The sequence below is a fragment of the Centruroides sculpturatus genome, unplaced genomic scaffold (assembly GCF_000671375.1).
Source record: "Centruroides sculpturatus isolate CEXI.00-Female unplaced genomic scaffold, Cexi_2.0 scaffold267, whole genome shotgun sequence".
NCBI lineage: Eukaryota > Metazoa > Arthropoda > Arachnida > Scorpiones > Buthidae > Centruroides > Centruroides sculpturatus.
Genome location: NW_019384634.1, coordinates 652,148 through 678,575, shown reverse-complemented (window position 1 = coordinate 678,575; position 26,428 = coordinate 652,148). Strand labels below are relative to the sequence as shown.

The window sequence follows — 26,428 nt, the reverse complement described above, 5'->3', positions numbered from 1 at the left end:
TATATATATATATAAAATTTTCAAAATTTAAATTATTAACATACAATTTATTTAAAATCATAATTTTGAATCTACTGAAATTAGAATAGCATTTATCTTATTATAATTTTAATAATTGTTATATATATAATTTATTAGTAATATGCGTGTACGAATATTTTATTAAGTCTCTATTCTGGCATATTCTCATCTTCGTGCTCTTTTTCTGCTTCTACATCTCTTGATTCTTCTTCGTCTTTCTCTATATCTGAAGTAAGTCGAACAGTTTCGGTTTCGAAATCAATTGGCACCCAATTTTCAGAAATGATTTTTCCTGAATCATCACGAGATCCACGTATGGGAGTGTTTGTATCAGATATTTCTTTAGTTATCTCCATGCTGGGAACATCTATGGTGGAGCTGATTTGCTCGATAATATCCTTTGGAGTACTAGCACCGGATTTTTCTACCCTTGTTTCATCCTCTGATTTATCCTGTGGTTCATCTTTGTCGGAAAGATCTTCCAGAAAGATAGTGTCAGATTTTATTGCTAGTGTTGTGGTATCCGATTTACCTTCTGGTATTGAGATATCGGCAATATCTTTAGGTGTAATGATACCAGTTGTGTCTTTTGGACTGCTAGTACCAGATTTCATTATCGGTGTAGCTGTGCCAGATTTATCTTTTGGTGTGATGATTTGGGGAATGGATTTTAAACTACTAGCGTCAGACTTTTCTGTTAGTATAGCAGCCTCAGCAGCACCTGACTTATCTATTGGTGAACTAACACCTGATTTAGCTATTGGTGAACTAACACCAGATTTATCCTTTGGTGAAGCAGCACCGGATTTATATTTTGGTGAAGCAACACTAGATTTATCCTTTGGTGAAGCAGCACCATTTATCCTTTGGTGAAGCAACACTAGATTTATCCTTTGGCGAAGCAGCACCGGATTTATCCTTTGGTGAAGCAGCACCGGATTTATCCTTTGGTGAAGCAACACTAGATTTATCCTTTGGTGAAGCAGCACCGGATTTATCCTTTGGTGAAGCAGCACCGGATTTATCCTTTGGTGAACTAATGCCAAAACTTTTCCTTGGAGTGCTTTCACCAGATTTTTCCGTCTGTAAGAGTGGTTCTAGTGTTTCTTTTGGTGTGCTAACTCCAGATACGTCTTTTGGTGAAATAATATCCGATTTATCCTCTGGAGTTGCGACAGTTATTTCTTTCTCGAATTCATCTTGTGGTGAAATCGCACCTAATTTATCTTCTGGCGAGAAAATATCCAATACTTCCTTCGGTGTATGGGCCTCAGCTCTAGTTACTGATACATGTTCAGAAATCAACTCAGACGAAGTAACAACACTAGATTCATGTTCAGAATCTTTTTTCTCCAAGGATTTTAAATAATTATATATATCTTTTTTGTTTCTTTTTGTTTGTTCTTCCGCTATATCCATAATAGTTTTATTTGTATCTCTCGATTTTATATTACGATCGCATCCAGCTTCGATCATTATCTTCACTACTTTCAGGAATCCACTGTCGACTGCACATAACAAGGGAGTATATCCACCTTCGTTCTGTTTATCGAGTTCTATATTGGGATTCTGGATCAGCTCAGAGACTACTTCGTGAAATCCTCTTCCAGCTGCAATATGCAAAGCAGTGTCTCCGTAGGGATCTTGAGCATTCGGATCAGCTCCCTTTTCCAACAATTTTTTTACAATTTTTGGCGCATTCTTTTTAGCAGCGTAATGTAGGAAAGTATATTCGCATCTGTCTCTAATTGTTAAGTCGACATCGTGATCCAAGATGATCGAGGCCATCTTCAAATTCCCGTGATCGATAGCGGTAGCCAATGGTGTTTCTCCGAGTTGATTCTGAGAATTTATATCAGGTTTTCTATTCAGAAAGATTCTAACAGCATCCTCATCATCTCTTTTCCCTTGAGCCAGAATATGCAATGCGGTATTTCCGTTTTTATTCTTCAAATTTAAGTCACAACGCGGGATCATATCTTCTAGTAAATCCAGCATCGTTTCCTGTTTCGAATGCTTCATAGAAACGACTAAGCGTGCCAATATATGCAATGGGGTATTCTGCTGTACTTTATCTTGAATATTATAATTGGCATACCTTCTCTCGAGGAACAGTTGAGGAATTTCTTTGTTGAAATTTTTCGCATCTACAGACACGTGAAGTGCCGTCGTACCCTGAATATTTGTGCGGTTAACATCGGCGTGAGCAATCAGCAAGGCTTTAACAATATTAGAGTATCCTTTATTAGTAGCTTCAATTAATGGAAGCTTACCAGTAGAAATATCTTGAGCATCGGGATCTACTCCCGAATCTAACAGCTCTCTTACTAGATCAACATTATTTTTCTTAATGGCTTGGTGAAGTAATGCTACCTTATGGTCGCTATCTGATACATTTACTTTGATTTCTTCAGGGGGGAATTGGGTTAGCTTATGTTTTTTGCATGCAAATTGATATTCTGGAAATACCATTTGTTCATCATCGATGCTAGTTTCTTCAGTTTGTGTGTAGACTTCGTTTTTCTCGTCATTCTCGAGAATTTCGTCCATTTCAGCATTATCTAATGAATTATCTGAAAAAATTTTAATATTTTCTACGATTTCCTCTGACATTTTCAATGCAGATGCTGCCAAGAATTTAATGTACAGTCAATGAATAACGTTAAGAAAGTTTCCACAACAAACTGAATCGTAATTTCGTAATAATTTAAACTAAAAATGCTTAATTCATCAACAATATAAAGCGATTGTTTTATTAATTAAATTAAAAAGAAATAAATATTTTAAACGACTTTTTAAAATATATTAAATAATTTAAATGTTTTAAATTGTTAAATCTTTCAAAAATATTTTATAGAATAATATTATCGATACACACCAAAAGATGGCGACATGATCAGAACAAAGTCGCCATTTTCTTATCTTTTTAGCAATTTTCAAAAGTAAAAACGTTCGAAAAAAAATAATAAATAAAGAAATAAATTAGTTTAAAATAATTAACAACGAAAATATTCACTTTAACTTTTTAAATAAACTAATTATAATTAAATTTTACATATTAAATAATTTTTTATTTAAAAAATTTCATGCCAAATGCTGCTCCATCTTTGAATTTGAATACAGAATGTCATTGCCTTTGAACCAATTTTGAAAAAAAATAAAATAAAATAAAATAAAATAAAATTCTTACTGCTTATTATTCATGGAATATTTGATGTTAGATATAAAGTAAATCATATAAAATTTGGTGATATTTTTGTCTAAGAAACTCGACGTGAAAGGTCTAACCAATAATGGTCGGTGCACGCAGATGGTTAATGCTAACTCCATCACATAATGTTGGCTAATGTTAGTCTAGTTGTGGAAGTAGAAGGACTTGTAGTAAACAAGCTTAAGCTGTTTCTCGTGGCATTTTACCAATCGAAATTGATGGATGTTCCAAAAAATTAACCAACTTCTACTAAAACTTTTTCAAACAAACACACGATTTTCGTGAATTATTAGCTTTTTATTTCTTATAAATTAGAAAAATGTTATTACTTTTTTGATTTTTCTTATTATTTCTCTTCATTTATAACTTTTATTTATAAAATTAAATAAATATATATATATATATATTTTACTTTTTTATCTGACTAAATGCAACTTCTAGTGTAAAATTGAAAACAATAATTTGAATTTCAAATAAGTTCAATATCTTGATTGGTTCTTTACAGAATATAAATTTTTTTTTTTGTTAAATTCTTCACTCGAAGTGTTGTATGAAATACCGAATTGCCTACTGGTTCATGCCTAGAGGCCCCTTTTACGGGGGAGGCCCGAAATTGTAAATAAATAAATAAAATAAAGCAATTTTACAGTTGAAATCGTATCATAATTGGTAAATAAATAGACTTTATAATGTAAAATTATGCAAGGGGCCCCAATAATCTATGCCTAGGGCCTACTAGTGTTAATCCACTTGTAATGCGTGTTATCGAATGGCGTAAAATATATTTATCTTACAAAGATCTTGATTTCTTTTTTTGTTTTTAAATGTCTGGTGCGTGTACTAAACTTCATATTCAGGTAAATTTTTATTTATTTTACGAAAGTTTTAATGGATTTTAAAGCATTATTTAATGCTTGAATCAGTCGAATACAGTTTCAGTTTGCGTAACAGAGAGAATTTTATTTGATCAATGTTATAGTTTCAACGGTTGAAAGGGGTTTAAATATAATATCAAATAGGTTAAGAATGCCTTTTGTTTCGCTTTAATAGAATTTACAATCGAGTAAATTTCTAATTAATTATAATTATACATAAAATTTATATTCTATCTACTTACCAGTTGCTTGTAACTAAATTGGAATGTGAAATTGTCAGTTAATTGATTTTGCTCATTACAATTAATAGCACTTCCTATATTAAAATATATAATTTTCATATTGAAATTTGACAATTTTTATAAATAAAATATTCGATTTTTAATAATTTAAAACTTTAAAAATTTGGTCTAGTCGGAGGAATATTTATAAAAAAAAAGAAAGAAAATAAATAACAACCAATTACCTAAGTAAAACCCGAGGCCATCTTTGAATTTCCTTTTCTTTTTTATTTTTAATTTTCATTATGTATAATGTAACCCGTTATTTAGATGATGAAAATAATTGGTTTTTGATCATTTTTTTTCTAAAAAAAATAGCTTAGATAGATTAAATTTTTAAATATTCTTACTCGTTAAGAATCTCTAAACGTGTACAAATTCATTTACAACTGATCAATATAAGGTTCATTATGTATCAGTTTCTCCGGTGAATTTAAAAAAAAAAAGAAAACTAATTTTTTTTTACAGTAAAATTTTATTTTCTAGAATTCTTAATGCTTTCTAAATAATCTAGTAGTTTAAAATTAAATAAGTAAAAGTTTTTTTACTATTCTAAACGTAAAATGATTTCGGTAAACACGTTACCTTGTAGAGAAATTCTAGGACAAAACAAATTACTGTCCACGTTTGAAAATCATTCGTCACCCTCCCCACAAAGCATGATCTAAGAGTCGAAAGTTCTGTGTGTTGGAAAATTGAAGAAACATCACACCAGTCACACTACCTCTACTAAAATGATATAGAGATGTGCAAATGGCGGTGCTATTTCTATCAGGAAAACCAGAGAAATGACGGAACAAATGTCCTACCGTCTATGATTCATATAGACAATAACAGAGTGCTCTATCCTATCTAGGAGGGCCAACCTCATATATATATTTCCTTATATAACTTACAAATGATAATAATATAAGAATAAAATTTACCTAAATATTCTCTACTTTTAGCGATAAAAGAATTAAATTTGTGATTAACACGTAAAATAATTTGTTCTAACTCTTTAGGGATGTTAATTTTATAAATAATAGATTTATTTTGATAAATAAAAGTTAGAAATAGATTGGAATGCTTTTAAATAAACGTCATATGGCACAGAAGCATAATTACAAACAAACTTCTAAAGATATATCTGGGATCGTGTAGTTGCCATGGCAACTGCATCCGTGCGATGTTTGAAATGCTTAGATGTCTCTTGTCGCGTTATGAAGATAACATTCTCTTATTTTGATCGCTTACCTGATGCTTTTGAACATTTTATATATCATACTTGTCATTTTCCGTAATTATCGAGAGAAATATGTAATCATAACGCTTGATCATCATTATTTTTTAAAGAGAAAATGCGTATGTCAAGTTGTAAAGCCTTAGAGAATCTCGTTATTGTTAAATTTTGTTTATGTATCCTTTTCGTACTTTAAAGGTGATTTATAACTATGCTATTCTCTAATGGCTATATAAAATTCTTTACTTTAGTAAATGGCAATTGTTTAAAAGTCGTGATAGGAATTTGCAATTATTTTTCTCCCTCCAAATTGATTTAAAATATTGTTTCTTTAAGCTAATATTCTTGATGAACTGAATGCTAATTTTTAAGTATTTTTAATAAAATATTTTATATATTATTTAACTATTCAAATGTTATTAAATCAAGTTATAAAAAAATGGAAATTTCGTCATTTTTCTTAAATTTTTTATGAGAAAAACTTTAAATTATTATTAATTAACGGACTTTTAATGACTCTATTTTACTTGTTTTATAACAATACAACGCATTTTTTAATGCATTAATTACCTTAATTACTTAATTAAGTTATTCGATTTTCATTTTTATTATATAAAAAGCCTTGATAAGATAATTAGAATCATTATAATTTATTTTATTCCATTTTAAAACTCTGCAGTAACATCCTCCATTTTGAAAGAAGTAGAAGAAAAAATGGAGGAAGGATGAGAAATCTTTACCATAACTCTTACATTTACTATATTTAACATTAAAAATTCTAAATTTCAGATATAAGTACGGTTAGATTACGAGAAAATATAGTCGATTTTTGAAAAGAAACAACGCTTAAGTATCATTATAACGTCAAAAAACTAGATTTAATTTAATGCCTGGTTCTTTAAACTTCAAGAATGCACGCGATTAAGACGTTGTGAGAAGTTCCAAAATTATTTTTTTGGAATTCTTTCGAGAAAAATCATAGTTTCTTTATATCACGGATCGAGTTTCGTCGATACCAAAATTACCACTTAGCAGATATATATATATATATTTTTTTTAACACTCTGCGGAAAAATTACAGGTCAGAATAAACTATTTATGGATATATAAATATTTCCTCCAAGGAATGTGATAACTCTGTTTATAAGTGTTATTCAGTCATTATTGATTACGTCACCTGTCCTATTTTCTGCTGTCTATGGATATAGAGACCATTCAACTGTTATCTTCACCTATTACTTCTGTCCGAATGATAGATGAACACCTCAACTATCAACTGCACCACTTCTACCACTGCAAGAAACTTCGTTATTGATGTTGTATCAGATTTCTCCTTTGATAGACTGCTATTGTTAGGAAATTGAAAACATAAATAATCTTCCTTCTATTTGTAATATCGTCTACAGTAAATATCAAATTAAATTATTTTTTTAATCGTATTTTTCAATGTTTTTTTTATCGTGTAATTTGATTGTTTGTAGCTCCAAATTGCTGCTCTTATTTTAAGTTTTTCTTTAACAATCTTCGAGTGAAAAACTTTATTATTATTTTTTTGTTTTTAAAACATTAAAAATGCTAATTTTTAAGTAAAATTTTAAAAATATTTTTTTAAGAAAGGCGAATGAAAAATGCAATAATAATTTTTTAACAATGAATCTAGCCTTTGAAATAGCTCATTATGATGAAAACTATGAAGTTTCCAGTTAGATAAGGCCAGAAATTAGGTCATAAAATAGCGAAGAGATAGTTATGAGATAGTTGACACTAGTATATGGTATAATATCACTACTTTCTCCACATAAACCTTAACCTGGTCATCATGGCATCTGTTACTCACAATGCTAGACATTGCGTAACTTAATTGTCATTTTTTTCATAATTTCTCGACTGTCTAGTGCATTAACTCAACGTTAACCGAAATTAGCAGTATAATATTACTGATTACAGCTATAAAAATTAAACTGGAACGACTCTACAACGAGAGGAATAATGGCATTGAAGTTACGTACACTTCTTACGATATAATTAACTTATTGAAAATCAAATAATAATGTAAAAAAGATGAGAAATTGACTTTATTGTACTTTAGATTCCATAGAAAAAAAAAAGAAAAGTAGGCTACACGTACAATAGAGCCATAAGAACGGGTCTTCTTTTAATATGATTCTGAGTAGCCTTCGAGGAATAAAATTGATCAAAGAATGTTGTAACGAAATTTGGAACTAGGTCTATTGAATATGCATCTTCAGAGAAGATATCGATCTTAAATAAATCTTTTCCAATAATATTCGCAGACTACAACTGAGTTTCTTTCTACCGTGATGTTATTATCCTTCCATCAATTTTTCATCTTAAAAACTTAAAAGAATGCATATATAAAACTTTAACTTGATTATATTAAAGTTTTATGGTAACCGCTATCAAAAGTAGCATTGAAAATGTAAAATATAAATAATTTAGAAGAGAAACACGCGGGGTTATCTTCATATATTTGTTTATTTATCGGATTTCTCCAATTTATCTCGAATAAAAATATAGAAAAATGTTTATTTTATTATTTAAAACGTGTATTTAATATAATCGAAGAGTTAGATTAGTTTCGTGTTGAAAAATTGATTAAATATTGCATAAATTTGTGTAGAAAATTAAGCTATTTTAGTAAGTATAGAGGCAAGAAATTAGCTTAGTTTACAGATATAAAATATCAATTTAAATATCTATATGCTAATTAAATACAGTTATGGATAGAATAAAGTGTAGTTTTTCTATATTTAAACATAAAAATAACTATTTTTTTTATATTAAAAACTATTTAAATCAATTCAGAAACGGTTAAAAAATAAACAGTAAAAGTTTGTGAAATTAGCTTTATTTCTACGTGGTAAATATTAGATTTATTGTTTAAGTCTAGGGCAGAAGTTATAGAAACAACAATAAAAATAGTTGCTACAAAATGGAAGTTTCAGTAGCTATATACAAAGAATAAACAAAGTTTATACGTTTATAGAAAAGAGGAGAAAGACAGAAAAGAATTTGAAACCAAAAGCTTTCAATTTGTAAGGAATAAAAGCATCTCGAATTCATAAATGTAGAGGATAAATTCTTTTAAAGGAGAGCAAATCTACTTTTGAATATTTTTGAAAAAAAAAAATTATCTTTTCAGCAAGAACCACAACCGCGGGCAAACAGTAAAATATAAGGAAATTAATGAGTAAGGTAGTTATGAATGTTCCTTCGTTGTAATGAAATTCTAGTTTATGCCCGTCATAAACTCAGCCAATTAAACAGAAATATTAGTTTACAATAGCGACACTTTAAAATTCAAAAAGTTTTCATTAGAAAAAAAACACTTTCGAATATTAATTAAAACATTAAATTAATATTTATAATATTTAAAAAAATACTTTTGTCATGATACAATTCTCGTAAGGTTAGTTTTTTTCTTCCATCTTTTTGTTTATCGAAGTATCTTACATATAAAGATGGTTGTGTGGTTTTTTTTGATCCTTTGTGTTTAAAAAAAATATTACAAGAGTGACGTGTAGTTTGTATTTGTTGCCTTTTTTCTTGTGTTTCTTTGAAAGACAACCGTCAAACATTCGGAAGTCTTTGATCAGAAATATCTGGATTCTTTACTTCTTCACTTGCCATCAAATTCCGTTAGCAATTCTTTAAAAGAATTTCACGTTTATTTCTTCTAGAATTAGCCAAAATAGCTTTATTTCTAGAAATATTTTCATTTAATACAAATATACAATACATCATTCGAGTACACACTGCATTTCTGGATACGAAATGTTTGTTTATGTACGAGGAATAAGCGCAATTTTTTAAAGAAATTCTCAAAAATATCGAAATATATTTAAATAATTATTATTTATAAATTTTTAATGAAGTTAAATCTAACGATCACTTATACAACTGGCAGAATTTTGATGTATGGTTCAACATGCCCCACGCATTCCAGAAATATTAAATTCCTCTCCAGCCGTACAACATGATATCTGTCAGAGGAAGGCTACAGACCGACTGCAAATTCCAATGGTTCCACTCTACCTGCATTTGTAAGGCATTTCTTACTTCTTGTACATTTTAAATAATAATCTAAAGAAGTTATTTGACTCTAGAAGACAATATCGAGCAAACGAGAACAGTTGAAGTTAAATGCGATTACCATAGACCAGAGGTTATAAAATCTTTAAATTAAATTCTGACCCAAAATAAAAACGAATTTTGAAACATATAATTCACTAGTTACGTCTTTTATACTGTATTTTTTTTTTTTACACCAAATTTACGCTAAATTTCTGCCATAAATCCACAACTTATCCTCTCATTCTTCTTAAAGAAAATATAAATAAAAGATTTATACAGACAAATATTTATATATATATAAATATAAAAAATTGGTTGTGTATGTCGATATATTTATGCTTTTCTAAAACTACGTTTGCGAAAATCTTTTTAAGTTGTTGTGTATGGGAACTTGAAAAATCGTTTGCAGCTGTTGATGACTTTCGCCAACGTCCTCCCTTCGCTAAACATTATAAAACCTGACAATAACTCTTATCTATGGAAAAAAATATAATAATAAAAAATAGTTGCGAAAATTTCTTTCTAATGCAAACGCATTTTATAAGCTCTAAAGTATTTCTAAGTAATCGGATAAGAAAAAGAATACTACTTAAGTTAAAGATTCTAGTTCAATGGTTCAGATACAATTTGCTGTAGTCAAGAATTTTTTTTCCTTATTCTTCTTCCTTCCAAGTAAATCGTTTTAAAGAATGTAGGCATTTATAAAATATTTAAATAATTAAATTTAAAATAAAATAAAATAAAAAACGTTCCTGTAAACGTTTAACTTGTCCTTTCCTTGGCATCTCTGGTTCTTCAGTAGAGTCGATTCCGGAGTGATTTCTATGTAACTAATGCGTGTCGTAAACTCGTAAATATAAACTTAATCATAAATTAAGACGATATTTTAATATTAAATTTAATAAAGTATCTTAGTATATGAATAACTTCATTAAATTAAATTCATTCCATGTAATGGATGACCGTTTCCATATTTACTCTTCATTAGTCAATTGTAAATTTGCTATCTGTACGCTTTACTATCCGGTAAATAACATAATTATGTTGTACCAATTATGAAATTTAATAATTTTCTATGAATATCTTAATTTCATAAATCGATAGTTTTATATGTTTACATATATTTTCATCTATGGAACAAATAATACAGTTGTAGGGGATGGTATATAAAATATTACATAATATATAACTAGAGATTTCAATATGAATGACAATGGCTTTAATGATGTGCCACACGAAACACACTTCAAACTATTAGAAAGAAATATGGCATTGTATAATACTAACAAAAGAAAAAAAAAATGTATTTTTATTCATTGCCAGTAACCATATATCTCAATCTTTTTCATTATTTTAAACTATAAAAAATTGCAGATATTATTTTGGATAGAAACCAGGTTAATAACTCTTACAAATATATCTTGGCATCGATATTTTCTTCAATTTTTTAATTAAAAAAAGCGTTTTTTTGTTTTATTTTTTGCTTAATATTTTAAGCAAACAAATCTATTAAAATTGTCATCAAGGAAAATGTTTGTTTGCCAAATAATATTTATTTATCAGAGAATAATTAATTGTTAAATGGCAAAAAAATATATATTATGTTTTTTTTAATATATAAAGTAAATAATAATGGAGATCAATTATTTAATTAAATTTTTATTCGTTTTAATTGAATTAATTTCCATTCTTTTCATCGAAAAACTCGATTGCCTCTTCTTCTTCTTCTTCTTCTTTTTTTTTTTTTTTTTTTTTTTTTTTTTTTTTTTTTTTTTTTTTTTTTTTTTTTTTTTTTTTTTTTTTTTTTTTTTTTTTTTTTTTTTTTTTTTTTTTTTTTTTTTTTTTTTTTTTTTTTTTTTTTTTTTTTTTTTTTTTTTTTTTTTTTTTTTTTTTTTTTTTTTTTTTTTTTTTTTTTTTTTTTTTTTTTTTTTTTTTTTTTTTTTTTTTTTTTTTTTTTTTTTTTTTTTTTTTTTTTTTTTTTTTTTTTTTTTTTTTTTTTTTTTTTTTTTTTTTTTTTTTTTTTTTTTTTTTTTTTTTTTTTTTTTTTTTTTTTTTTTTTTTTTTTTTTTTTTTTTTTTTTTTTTTTTTTTTTTTTTTTTTTTTTTTTTTTTTTTTTTTTTTTTTTTTTTTTTTTTTTTTTTTTTTTTTTTTTTTTTTTTTTTTTTTTTTTTTTTTTTTTTTTTTTTTTTTTTTTTTTTTTTTTTTTTTTTTTTTTTTTTTTTTTTTTTTTTTTTTTTTTTTTTTTTTTTTTTTTTTTTTTTTTTTTTTTTTTTTTTTTTTTTTTTTTTTTTTTTTTTTTTTTTTTTTTTTTTTTTTTTTTTTTTTTTTTTTTTTTTTTTTTTTTTTTTTTTTTTTTTTTTTTTTTTTTTTTTTTTTTTTTTTTTTTTTTTTTTTTTTTTTTTTTTTTTTTTTTTTTTTTTTTTTTTTTTTTTTTTTTTTTTTTTTTTTTTTTTTTTTTTTTTTTTTTTTTTTTTTTTTTTTTTTTTTTTTTTTTTTTTTTTTTTTTTTTTTTTTTTTTTTTTTTTTTTTTTTTTTTTTTTTTTTTTTTTTTTTTTTTTTTTTTTTTTTTTTTTTTTTTTTTTTTTTTTTTTTTTTTTTTTTTTTTTTTTTTTTTTTTTTTTTTTTTTTTTTTTTTTTTTTTTTTTTTTTTTTTTTTTTTTTTTTTTTTTTTTTTTTTTTTTTTTTTTTTTTTTTTTTTTTTTTTTTTTTTTTTTTTTTTTTTTTTTTTTTTTTTTTTTTTTTTTTTTTTTTTTTTTTTTTTTTTTTTTTTTTTTTTTTTTTTTTTTTTTTTTTTTTTTTTTTTTTTTTTTTTTTTTTTTTTTTTTTTTTTTTTTTTTTTTTTTTTTTTTTTTTTTTTTTTTTTTTTTTTTTTTTTTTTTTTTTTTTTTTTTTTTTTTTTTTTTTTTTTTTTTTTTTTTTTTTTTTTTTTTTTTTTTTTTTTTTTTTTTTTTTTTTTTTTTTTTTTTTTTTTTTTTTTTTTTTTTTTTTTTTTTTTTTTTTTTTTTTTTTTTTTTTTTTTTTTTTTTTTTTTTTTTTTTTTTTTTTTTTTTTTTTTTTTTTTTTTTTTTTTTTTTTTTTTTTTTTTTTTTTTTTTTTTTTTTTTTTTTTTTTTTTTTTTTTTTTTTTTTTTTTTTTTTTTTTTTTTTTTTTTTNAAATTGATATGTAAAAAAAATATAGTAAAATTAATTTTAAATTTAAATGAAAATGTCAAAATTTTTATTAATATACATATAAAATTATGAAATTTTAATAAGAAAAAAATTCGAATTTAATTTTTAAGATAAATTATAGGCTAAACAGTTTTTCTTTTATTTTCTTTTACTTTTTAATACTTTTTAATACATTTAAATATTAAATTAAATACCAAATGTTATATAAAAACACTAAAATATATATCTCACGCAGATAAATTTTAAATCTATAAAAATTCTAGATTTAGAATAAGAAAAATATAATATTTTTTCTATTATTCTATTATTTATCATGCAATAATTTAGTGTTTTTTTGGGGAGGGGGAGGTTAGATTTTTCAAAGAATTGTTTAAAAATATTTTTATATAATATTTAAAAAAATATTAATATCAATTGTAAAAAATAATAAAATATATCGAAAGTAATAATAATAATAATTGTTCTATTCAGAGATTAAAATGTATCTCTTCACAATTGGACTCTTTTAAAAAGATACAAAAGGATAGGAGAATGGATGAAATTTGAAGGGGATGAAAAATGACGAATGGAAAATGTTTTCGGGAAAGTGTCATAAAAAATTTTTATTGTCGTTCCAGCCTATATATGTGTCTCTTAATTGTCTCCCGTTTTGCACCTGTTCTTACAGCAAAAAAATATTTTAAAAAAACCTGTATATATATATAGCCTATATGAAAATAGTGTAGAGAGTTAATGGAAATATGGAGATATTCTTTTTTATTAAGTATTGCTGTTCTACTTTCGAATAAATAATGATGTTCAATAAAAATAGAAGATTTTCGTCGAGTAAAAAAGTCTTTTTCTAAAGGTATTATATTTGAAAGAATTGACTATCGAATCTATTTTTTTATTCGTTCTGTTATAAACACTGAATTAATTTATATGTTTTAATTATTTATTCGTTATTTGGATTAGTTGATATATGTTTTAATGTAGAAACAATTGAATGATATATAAAATTAACTTGTTTATTGTGTGCGATAATACTAAATATCGTGTATTATTCATGATGTGATTTGTTCTAATTAACTTTGTGATATAGACCCATATTTTGCAAATAATACTTCATTAGATTTGTTTGATAATACGATATTATGAGCAAATATTGCTCACTAATGTTACTTTATTAGTACGTTAAACATTGCAATATTATTTTATTTAATTGTATTCCACGACTGTACCATGGAATATGCAATTTTGCACGATAACATTGAAAATATACATACGTTTCTCTTTAATATTGATAAAGTAATACAGTAGATTACATTTAATTATGTAAAATATAGCTTCTATCTAAATTTAATGGTCATTAACTAGTTTTTACAACTCGAAAATAAGAGAATTTAATTAATTAATTAATTATGTTTAAAACTTGAAATATTTATAGTTGTAAACAATCAAGTTACGCTTTAATAAATTTTATATCTACTTTTGTATAAATTTTGCTTGAGGAGCTTTGACGTATTAACCCTATGAGGATGAGCAAATCGTTCATTTATCGAGTGACAAGTTGATCACTTTGTGAATAGAGAACAAAGAGAATCTCTGAGTTATACGTCACACTGGAGACGTTGTATCACCGAATAGAAGATGGCAAATCCTTCTCTTCAGATATAACAATTGCAAACATATGTCTGATCATATAACTTCGAGGATTATCAAAGTGAATGCACTTAGAAAATTAATATAATTGTTTAAAATGTATAAGTTTATTCGTTTTTAATGCAGATTTATAAATTTAAATTGCATTAAATAGTGTTATTTCTATCAGATAACGAGATGGATATTTGCATTGGTAGACGTTAATGTATTCAAGCAATGGAACTTTATGTTATTTCGCACATGTGTAAAGAAATATCCTAAGATATATCACTGTTATATTTTCAAAGTCGCTTTACTTATATATAAAACACTTGTACAGTACAAATGCATAAGTTGAAACGAACTAAAATCTATGCAACAAACTCCATCCGTAATATTATCACTAATGCTTCTGTTTAAAGTATAAAGGATAATATGAATATTAATGGAGTACATTTATAAAATTAAAAAAAAAAAAAAATTATATTCTCAATTTTCAAAATTTGATGTTACTTTTAACTTGAACTTTACTATTCATGGAATTTTCTAATGGAGTTTTAATGACGTTAACTCTCTTCGTGTTCTCTAAATTTACTCAGCATCTTCGCATATCAATATATTTATAGATCAATAGTAAAGAAGAATAATCGCCTAAAATTTAAATTAGAACCATATTCATTTTATTAAAATAAGGAAAATATAAAGAAGGTTAAGAGAGATCATCTTATATCATCTTAACATTATTACAAACTCATTACGACGTTCGAAATCCCGAAAGAATCTAAAGATATTTGATGAATCGTGTGCTGTTACCGTAGTAACGAACATCATCATCGAAAATGTTCGACTTTAATTACTCTCCCGTTACTTTTTTCTTATTTTACAATCCTTGTCTTTATTCTTTTATTCTAGTTAAATTCGAAACGCTTTGATCTATCGAAACTATATTTAAAATTTCATTTCTAAAAAGAAAAAAAAATTTTTCCTATTTTTTTTTAAACTCTCGAATTCTTTTCAAACAATTAATACAAGTAAATTACATTCTGAATAATCTCCTGTATAAAATCAACAATACTTTTCAACTCGATCGTATCTTATAATTATATTTTTTGTAAAAATTTCATAAAATATCTTTAAAATTAAAACCTTAAATATTCATTTATTAAGTTTCGTGCAAATTTTTGGCTATGAAAATATTTTACACGCTTCATCTAGTAACAGAAATTTGTATTATATTTTCAGTATAGGTTCATTCATAATTTGATGTGAAAGATTTAATGTTATAAATAAAGGAGACCCAACGTATCTTTAACGAATTATCCCTAACGATCCATTAGCAAAGTTGAATAGTGAAATTTAATAAAATATTTTACATTTATGAAGAGAGTAGATAAGTAGCACGTTATACGTCTTTCATTTTCGTGTCTTGAGTAATATGCAAATTACTTAAGATATGAAAAATTGGTTGAAGAAAATCCACATTCTTCAATAAAGAACCTCACGAATCTTTTGTGTTGTATAATGCATTACTTATTTTTTACGGAAGCTAAATTTAGATACTCGTTTTATTTTACTGAAAATATTATAAAAATGATCATTTGTTTGAATTTTTTTTTAATAGAATTTTCATGTTTTAAACTCATTAGAATAATGTAAACTTTCAAAATATATGGTTATATTGACAAGGTTTTGTTTTCTCTTGTTTAAAGCTCAATGCACATTCTCATATAAGAATTTTGTTAACAGTAAGAGTTCAGTAACAAATTTTAAAAGCATAATTAAGTGTATTGATAGAATTCAGTAATGCCAATTACAGTATTGCAGATATATTAGCATGGAGTAACATTTTGAAAATGATATCTTTAATTTACTCCATTATAGAAGTTGCATTTTCTTCGTAATTAACTCTTTTATTAATTTATTTGTAATATTCGCATTGCTTTTACGAATTTCTTGTATTTACTGTAGTGTATGCAATCACTACAGTAAATACATAAATACTGCATTTGCAATAAATTATCAAAATTATCATATACATACGATGTAAAGTTGTTTTTTATATCTGTAATTTAACACAATTTTCTCGTAATCACGACAATAATATTGTTCTTTACAGGCGGGGTTTACTTTTAACACGAAAGTTATTGAATTAAAAAAAAAATACCCTAAACACCAAAAATACTATTTTTATGCAAATTTTAACCATTAGCGAACTTTCAGAAGAAAATTCTCCTATTTTTCATATCGGTAGCATAGTTTGTAAGCCAGGAAATTTCTCAAAATTGTTTCCCTCTAAGCGTTTTGAGTATAGATGCATTAAATCATTTCAATCGAGAAAAATTTAATGCCATAGGAATGGACGATAAAAAAATAAAAAATCATTTTATTATATGAATAAATTTCGATCAACAGAAAATCAAGGAAGACCTATCAGCAGCATCACTTGTCTTCTTGTCCTCGGAGGAAACGTTCCCGATTTGGAAGAGGGAAAAAAAAATGCAATTTTACATTCAACAAAATGATCTATCGGAAAATGCTTTTGGTGGTTGCAACAGCAACCGGAAGTTTAAAGTAGTGTACAGGAAATGACGTCAGTTGTCATGGTAACTCAGAAAACCGTTATCGACTACACACACCTGGATTGTGTGTTCCACGATTCGGTTCAGAAAACTAATTTTCCTTCAGTTGAACTTGTTCATTGATGTATGGACCACTCCGCGTAACAATACGATTACTTTGGTCTAGATGTAAGATCTTACATTTGTTACAAATAACAACCATCCGATTTTTTTTTTATTTTCTTGTGTGTTTTCTTTTCTCTCAAAGATTTCTTTATCTTTAAAACACGACCGGAGTTTATAAATAATTTAAACATTTTAATTCATTTATATTCATGAATTTCGACTGGTGTGGCCATAAAATTTAAATATTAGTTAAGCTTAATTACTCGAATTTTAATTTATGAAAATATTGACAATCGATAAACCACGAAAGAACACGAGTGAAAATTAACCAGCACTTTCTATCGATTTTATATCGGTTTAACGCAAGCCACTACTGTTAGGTTTTATTATTATTATTATTTTTTTAATTTAAAAATTATTAAAATTTAAGATATTAGCTCTGACTCTAACGATATTAGCGTAGTGTCGATAGAAAAGTACAATAAAACACAAACAACTTATAACGAAAGAGCAAATTTTGTATTCAAACTCCCATCAAAATGGTTGATGTTGTATAAGATACAAACAGAAAAAATAACATTTTCTAAAAAACTGAATTTAATACATATAACAACATCCCATTTAGGGAAAAATCCCTGTCGTGCATCAGTCACTTCGCTTCTCGATGATGTCGTACTTCAGTTTATATTTAAAAAGAAAAATGAAATAAAAATTGTTTTTGAGCAGTTTTGCTTATTTTTCTTCTTCTGCTGGTAGAAAAGATTGTTACAACATCATCATCATCTTCATCAGCAACTTGTTATTTATCTTCGTAGTGCAAACACAGGTATATATCCTAATTCATCTAGTGCTGTTCGCAAGTGTGCATGATACGATACACAAATATTACAAACGTACAACTGGTGTGTACAAGTTTTATGGTCCATGAGGTGAAGAGAAAAGAATCAAAAATGTAGATGTAACTGTTGCTAATAAAAATACAGCTAAAAGTAGGCGATCGCACACTAAGGCAATCTGTTGCCATTCGCTTTTGATAGCATCACGACGTTCTTGTTCAGCAATTCTCATTTCATTCTTCTCTATCGTCTCGTACACTTTATTCAAAACTCTTAAGAATTGTCGTTCGAATTCGTCGGCCATTACGTCACCACCTGCACTGGCAGCCATTTCCTTACGATGTCTTAATCTTGGTGAAAAACTATAATGTTCGATATGATCTAACTCGATTTTATCATCTTTGCTTAATTGTTCCTGAGGATAACCTTTGCTCGGTTCCTTGTGCTGTAAAATAAAATTTTAAAAAATTAATATAATTTCGGTCAACGTTTAATGCAAAGTTTTCTCTTAATAACTTTATTAAAACTAATTTCGTTATCGGTTTTCTTTATGTGAACATGATATACGAGCCATTAAAAAATGAAGCAAAGTACGGTTATCTCTTTATTAAATGAGTTAAGTTATGGCTAAAATTTAATATATTTAACATTATATACTACTACAAACTGTTTTATCCGAGTTAATTTTATTAATTTCCTTTTGATGCTTAAAATCATTACTTAAATCATCAACAATTCAATAGCCTTTAAGCGATAGCAATAATAATCATGCATTTTCATTAATAAAGAATTCAGGAATTTTGATATTTCCGGATATATTATCGCCGCGGAATTGTAATATTTCCAAGAATTTTAGTAGAATTTAAACAAAGCAAAAGTTTAATTAATTTACAGTAAGTTGCAAACAACGGCTTCTTGCCTGAGGTACGTCTCGCGACAATATGCAAATTTTCCCCTTCTCTTATATCAATTTTGCTTCTAAAATTGTTTCAGGTGAATGCCCGCTCTTAATTGAATTTATAAAAGATTGACAACAGGTTTTTGAACCTGTCGAAGTCATTTATATACATATTTTAACACGCGGTCTTACCTTGCTGTCTCGATGTTTCGCAGAGCAATTAATAAACACCATGCGGGCAAGACAACCTAAGACCATTTTTCTAACCAACTTTGGTACCTCGATCCCCCTCTTTCCTCTGTGATGCACATTTAGCGTCAAGGCCGAGAAGATTGTTGCAAATGCTACCAAACACATCGTAACTGCATAATATAAGCCTGAAAAATTTCAAAATTACTTCTTTAATATAAACTCTTAATGATTTTAGGAGTTTTACTATTGAACCTAATAAAAATTGGATGCTTTATTTTACGTGAAAAAGTTCAGATGCTTGTAATTTATTGCTTGCAGTGAATGAAGGTAACTCAATAATGTCAGACGATTGCACTGCTGAGGCGATTTGGACGTCAGCTTACTGCTTTGGAGGACCCGGAATCGAATCCAGGAGGGCAAAAAATATCTGTAATTTTTATGGAAGGATCTGCCCATTAATAATCGAGTGGATAAAACCACTGAATAGTGATAGTTGGTCGTGGATTCGCGTCTCGCCAACGTGGAGTTTTCCGGGTTTTCTTCACGTTAATAACACCTATATAGGGCCAGCTTCCCATAAAAGACCTCTTAGGATGCATTTTTCCCTCGGCAGATCGCCCATGTATCGCGTTGCCTTATACAAATAAAACCAAACATGGTTGTTGGTCATGGGTTTGCAACAGATTAACAAGATGGCCGTGTAGAATTTTCGTGTTTTCTACACGTGTCTAACACCTAAACAGGGGCTAGTTCTCATAGAAAATCCTCCCGCAATATCCTCCTTTGCTGATTTCCCATGGTTCCGTTACTGTAACCCTTCAAACCAAGCTAAATATGCCCTGGATATTTCGGGCCTCGTTCCTCACTATCTGATCTCCTCCATTGTGGATCTGGCCGAACCCACGATGGGTATAGAAAAAGTCCCTCTTAGGGCCCATAAGGCGGAAAGAACCAAAAATAAAAATACATCAGTGATGTTAGAATTTTAAGGAAATATCGTACCAATACATTGTTAACTAAATAAAAATTTGAATTAAAAATATTTTTACTTTTGTTTATTCTCCATTTTCATACATGTGCGAATCGTCTTCTGTTTATTTTTTATACATTTTTTTATATCGAGTGGATGGGTGAATATAATTATATCCAGCGAGTAATACGGCAATAAATTGCAAGAAGCGAGTGATAGCGACTGCGATAAAATAACACCAATTTTACAGGGTTTCTTATCGCTTCTTGCAAATTGCCAGCTGTGTAAACCTGCTTCGATAGTTCTAAAATGAGAAAACACAAACGGAAATTTAATAATAACAATAATAGGAATTACATATATTTGAAAATACTTTGATAACTAGAACTATTCTTAAACTCTATGACCTCGTGGAGTTCATAAGAAATCATTATTAAAAGGCCTGCTGTATATCTCTTAAATTAAGCTGTATCAGGTAAGTGACTTTTTACGTATTATTTACGATATGTATGAAGTTTTTTTACATAATACTGAACTAGTAACACTATAATATATAAAATGTTTTAAAGATATAACCACAAAGGTCTTAAGCTATCATGTGATTTCCGAATTCACATTATTTATTGTGGCGATAGTACCGCCTAGAAATCTTATTGGAAGAGATAAAAATCTGTACTGTTTATCTCTACTATATTTCTAAATATGATTTATCATCAGTAATAATAACAATTCGTATGTTTTGCTCATTAGCATGCCACCATATTGTGCATTAGTACACCCGAGTTTTATTCGCCAGTATCAAATGAAATGTAACTTAAAATGGACGTGCTTATTTTCTGGAGATCCAGGAACAAATTCTCACGAACAACCAGGAATTATTTATCGGTGGTCGATGCGACATATTCAGGACTGATCTGCTCCCATCACCTGGCCTCCTGCATTGCTGTACTCTGCTGTACTAGTAATGGATATGATTAAAAAAGGCCTTCTTAATGCCAAAAGGAGAAGTTTTGAAAAATGAGAAAAGGTAGATTATTATTAATGAATAGAGAATCCAGATATACTTTGTATTTAGAGGGGATGCAAAAAGGAAATAATACGCATTACAAAATTTTTTGTTACCTGAGCTACATTCAGGTAAAACCCTGAGAGAGGAGGTGCAATACGCCTACACACCCCCTAAATCTGTCCATTATTAACAGTAAAATGAAATTAGAGTTTTCAGATAATATTTTTGTAAAATAATTTTGAATAATTTTTATAAATTATTTTTAAGTTTCTTTTTTATTTTTGTAGACATTCAAAATATGTATTTTTACATAAAACCTAGTCTAAGACAATAAAACATCTTCGGATTACCCTGCTAAATGGAAAGGTTCTGCTAGATGAATTCTCTAGAGTTATCTACACATATCTGAAATAAAAATCTTAGAAAAAGACATTTCTGAAGTATTCAATATAATAGAAAAGTATTCACTTACATTACATTTTTAACATTTTCAAAATTACCGATAGATACGAGAATTTTATAAGCGAATTAAATGAATATCCTCTTGTTATTTATAATACAAATCTAGAATAACTTATTCACCGGTTAAAATCAAGAAAATTATTTAAAATTTCTGAATTTCTATCAAAAACCACGTCCAAGAACTCATACTAATAAACTGTTTCCAGCATTTTAATTCACTCATAAAAGAAATTGAGAAGAAATCGCCATTTCTGTGATAAAAGAAAATAATAATAATTACAATATATCTTTTTACTATGGAAAAATGAATATATGAGTTATTATTTTCTTCCGAAACAACTTTCTAAACATTTTAGTAACGTCTTTAAGTAATCTGACTCCCACAAAGATGGCGTCTGTATTGTCCTCAATTATTGACGGATTGTCCACTCTATTAGTTAAGATCTTTAAGGAATTCGAATTATATGAAAAAGTGTTGCCAGTTCTTATGTAATAGCGCTACTAGCGGTTAACGACAATTTATTTTCAACCTAGTACTTCATGAGTAACTGGGAATACCATCATATAAAGATCTTTTCTTCATTTAAATATTGTATAGATACATTTTTTTGTGTGTTTGGATGAACATTAAAGAACCATCAATAAATTTTCCATACTTTGTTACGATGATTTTAGATTTTAAATTGAAATATCAATCTAACGTTTGTCAACCCCGACTAAAAGATGGATGAATGATGATCCATTTTACGAAAATTTGAGGCTTTAAAGAAAATTACTAAGAAGAAAATTAAAAAATATATTAAAAAGAAAAAAATATTATGATGAAAGATGGATAGATAAAACGTTTATTCTCACGATAAACATTTTTACAGATATTTATTTGCCGTTTAGTATAGAATAATTTTTCTTTTCTTTTTTTTAAGTTCTTCAACTCCCTGAGGATTGTTAAGATGAAACAGCTTATTTTTATAATAAAAGAAAAGTAGGGGGAGGAAAATGGTGACATCACCTTAAAAAATAAAAAAAAAAGAGNTCTAACTTGCCATTTCTATATGAAAAAAAGTGACAAACAAAACATTTATTTTGAAAAAGAAAAGCCACTTTTAGATGAAAGGAATAGCAACAAAACTTGGAAATTTTAACAAAAAGACATTCAAGAAATTAAATTTTATAAATTTTAATTTTTTTTCCTGTTTTCGAAAATTAAACTTTGTTCAAGATAAAAGAATAATCAGAAATAATAACAACTTTTACTATACAATTTTATGATTTTTTAGATAAGAAAATTTATCAAATTGCAAGAAAACTTAAGAGAAAGAGAGAAAAAAAAGAAATTAAAAAAAAAAAATAGAAAAATCCCAACCAAGATACATTAAATTGTATTAGGTTAACTCATTCTTTTTTTTTAAAAAAAATAATTACATTTGCTTATTTTTATAATAAAAGAAAAGTAGGGGGAGGAAAATGGTGACATCACCTTAAAAAATAAAAAAAAAGAGTAGAAGCAAGCTAAAGAAACTTGATTGATGAAGGCATTATTGTTTCTTGACTTGTGCTTAGAGGCAGATTGTAATAACTTTGCATAAATTGGACGTGAATAAAGAAACAATACACGAATATTTTGCCAGAATAGTTTTAGAATTTTCATATCAAGAATGTAAATTAAGGATTGATAAATTTAATTTTACGACAGATATTTATCAAAAGTACGTTTAGTAAAATTTAAATTTCCATTCAATATTTTTAGAAAAGAGATACGAGTTTCTTGAATGGGTAAAAATAAAATAAGTTAATAAAAATTTCGATAACTTGGCGTTTTACTTTATCTAAAACAGGTCAAATAAAGTTGAAACTTCTTCGTTTCTAAAAATACGGATAAATTTCTGAAGAAATGAGTTATCTTACAATTAATTTTTATAAATTATTTTTAAGTTTCTTTTTTNAATAGAAAAATCCCAACCAAGATACATTAAATTGTATTAGGTTAACTCATTCTTTTTTTTAAAAAAAAATAATTACATTTGTCACTTCTACTGTCAATTTGTAAATCGAGTTATATTTTTAGAAACACCTTCGGCCATATAAATATATCTATAAAATACAATTATAAAATTACTAATTTGATTGCTTTAATTTCTATAATATACGGTATATATTTTAAATTAAACTTATAATCTCTATCATTGACTCGGAGTATTATGATACTAGCGCAAACATTAAAATGAAAATAAACTCGTAAAACAGTAATAAAAATTTTTGACTTACTTATAAGTGGTGTTTTTTGAGTGGGAGGTAAGCTTTCTCTGACTACCATCAGATAAACAGTAATGGATAGCAAGGTACTGATACCCAAAGTAATCTTCTCACCCGATTCAGAAGGAATATAGAATGCCAACAACGATATGATATTGATGAGTAGACATGGTAGTATCAAGTTAAAGACGTAGAACATGGGCCTTCTACGCAATACTAGAGTATAAGTTATATCCGGATAAGATTCTTCGCAACAAGAATACTTCTGAAGATGAACCGAGTAGGTGAACTCGTCCAGTTCGAATTCTCCATTTTTTTGGTAACTAGATAGATCACCTAGCCCACCTTCCTTATTTAACTCCACCTGCAAAACGAGAAGCAGTGTTAGATTAACTTTAAACTACTCAGAAGTTAAGCAATGTAAGATAATATGCATCCTACAATAGTGCTTTGCTGTCAATTTTGTATGATGTTTAATTACACCGCAATAGGTACAATGTATCTGTAAGGTCTATGACACCAATAATTAGTTTCGAAAGGCGAGTAGTGATATTATGCTATCCATTAAAATTGTCAACAACATCGGAACATTTTAGATAATTAGCACTCTTAGTACGAGTGGATATTTCGTGTAACAAGTGCATGTTTAGTTATAAATGCTAGTGATAAGCAAGCCGAATTTGTTTATTGTTAATCAATAACAGAAGTGATGTTCTTCGTTTGTAAAATCTTTATTTTGTACTTTATCAACTCACCTGAAAACCATCGTACGTCCAAGATGCAAATTTCATGGCGCACGTTTGCACGTCGAACGGAAAATATTCAACATCGATTTCGCAAGAACTTTTAAAAATTCCATGAGATAACCATATAACATCTCCACTGGAACGTATCATCACATTAGTATTAATAACAGCTGTTTTGTACTGCGAATCTGCACTGTAAATTAAGGAAATTAAATCCATTTATATAAAATGTAAACAATAAACTGTTATTAAATATGATAATTTTAGCATATAATAGAGATAAAATTTTACTTAAGAAATTATAAATTTAAGCGGTCTATTGTTAAATATGTAAGAAAATACTTTATAAAAATTTTATGCGATCTGAAAGACGGTTTGTTGAAATTATAGGAGGAGGAGCTAGTTTGAATTTTCTAACCAATCGGCGTTAAGTTGTCCATAAATCCAACCAATAATTTTAAAATGTTCCTTATTTTTAATTTAACAGATTATCTTTATTAATAGACCTAAGAATTTGTTTGCTTAAGTTTTTTCATTAAGTTCTATCAAAGTTATTATATTGGATTAAGCATATTACTTATTATATATATATATACTTACTTGTTATATAATATAATATCGGGTTTCCAAACTTGATTAACTGGTATGCGAATAACGTTAATACCTCCAAAGTCTGAAGTGTTCCACCTAAGATGGACATCGTTCCATTTCTGAAATGTATAGGTTAACATACTTTCAATGTATAATGCAATCATTAAACTTTAGAACGCCCATAACCAGGTAGTTTCACTCAGAAATAACTAAAGATACGCCTTTTAAATGAAGTATGCTATTATTTTAATACTTAAAAATACATAAATTAATTATTTGCGGTACTTTAATGTCATCCGAACCTGAAAATAACACCATTTTAAACCTCAATAACTGAGTCATTTTACTTAGTTATTATTCACGGATAAAAATTTATAAATTATTTTCAGAAAAAATTAAAATATGAATAGATATTAATTATAAAATCTTATATTAATTATTACTCACTTGTGTAAGCCAACAGTTTGTTGTCAAAATCTGGTTTCTTTCGTCCTACATTATTGTAGAAAATAAAAATGTTTATGTCGGATTATGGCTTTTTTTTATGTAAGAAAACAAGGAATAAAATATCTTCACAGCTTACCACGTCGATGATTTGGTGGAGGGCAAGTTCAAAGGTCACACGAAGAGCCTGCGAAGAATTTTGAGAGGGTCGGACGGCCGGATCGTAATTTGACATTAAGTAACGAGTCAAACGATACTCTTGCTCGTCACTTCGAATGAAAACAACTAAAAGAAAATAGAAAAAATATAAATTGTAAAAAAAATTTCATTTCTAAAAATCTAACTTGCCATTTCTATATGAAAAAAAGTGACAAACAAAACATTTATTTTGAAAAAGAAAAGCCACTTTTAGATGAAAGGAATAGCAACAAAACTTGGAAATTTTAACAAAAAGACATTCAAGAAATTAAATTTTATAAATTTTAATTTTTTTTTCTGTTTTCGAAAATTAAACTTTGTTCAAGATAAAAGAATAATCAGAAATAATAACAACTTTTACTATACAATTTTATGATTTTTTAGATAAGAAAATTTATCAAATTGCAAGAAAACTTAAGAGAAAGAGAGAAAAAAAAGAAATTAAAAAAAAAAAATAGAAAAATCCCAACCAAGATACATTAAATTGTATTAGGTTAACTCATTCTTTTTTTTTAAAAAAAATAATTACATTTGTCACTTCTACTGTCAATTTGTAAATCGAGTTATATTTTTAGAAACACCTTCGGCCATATAAATATATCTATAAAACAATTTCAAATCTCTGTAGAATTTATATATATATATATAT

General features: G+C 26.8%; 2 protein-coding genes across 3 annotated transcripts in view; both read right to left on the bottom strand.

Annotated features, from left to right (window-relative positions):
• Positions 1–720: 720 nt before the first annotated feature.
• LOC111625840 (ankyrin-2-like) lies at positions 721–2,747 on the bottom strand. Its single transcript, XM_023369084.1, has one exon. The coding sequence runs from the start codon at positions 2,632–2,634 to the stop codon at positions 856–858; it is 1,779 nt and encodes a 592-aa protein (XP_023224852.1). The 5' UTR covers positions 2,635–2,747; the 3' UTR covers positions 721–855.
• Positions 2,748–17,480: 14,733 nt separating this feature from the next.
• The window catches only part of LOC111625839 (neuronal acetylcholine receptor subunit alpha-10-like), a 49,873-nt gene continuing 40,925 nt past the window's right edge, over positions 17,481–26,428 (bottom strand). Inside the window, exons 1-7 of one of the 2 annotated variants that reach the window (XM_023369081.1) lie at positions 25,721–25,862; positions 25,585–25,629; positions 25,147–25,256; positions 24,556–24,739; positions 23,813–24,164; positions 19,107–19,291; positions 17,481–18,461 (exon numbers count right to left, since the gene is read on the bottom strand). In XM_023369081.1, the coding sequence (XP_023224849.1) occupies positions 18,096–18,461; positions 19,107–19,291; positions 23,813–24,164; positions 24,556–24,739; positions 25,147–25,256; positions 25,585–25,629; positions 25,721–25,816 (1,338 nt within the window). In that variant the 5' untranslated portion in view covers positions 25,817–25,862 and the 3' untranslated portion in view covers positions 17,481–18,095. Of the gene's footprint in view, positions 18,462–19,106; positions 19,292–23,812; positions 24,165–24,555; positions 24,740–25,146; positions 25,257–25,584; positions 25,630–25,720; positions 25,863–26,428 lie in introns of those variants that run through there. The other variant, XM_023369083.1, reaches the window with a different exon arrangement.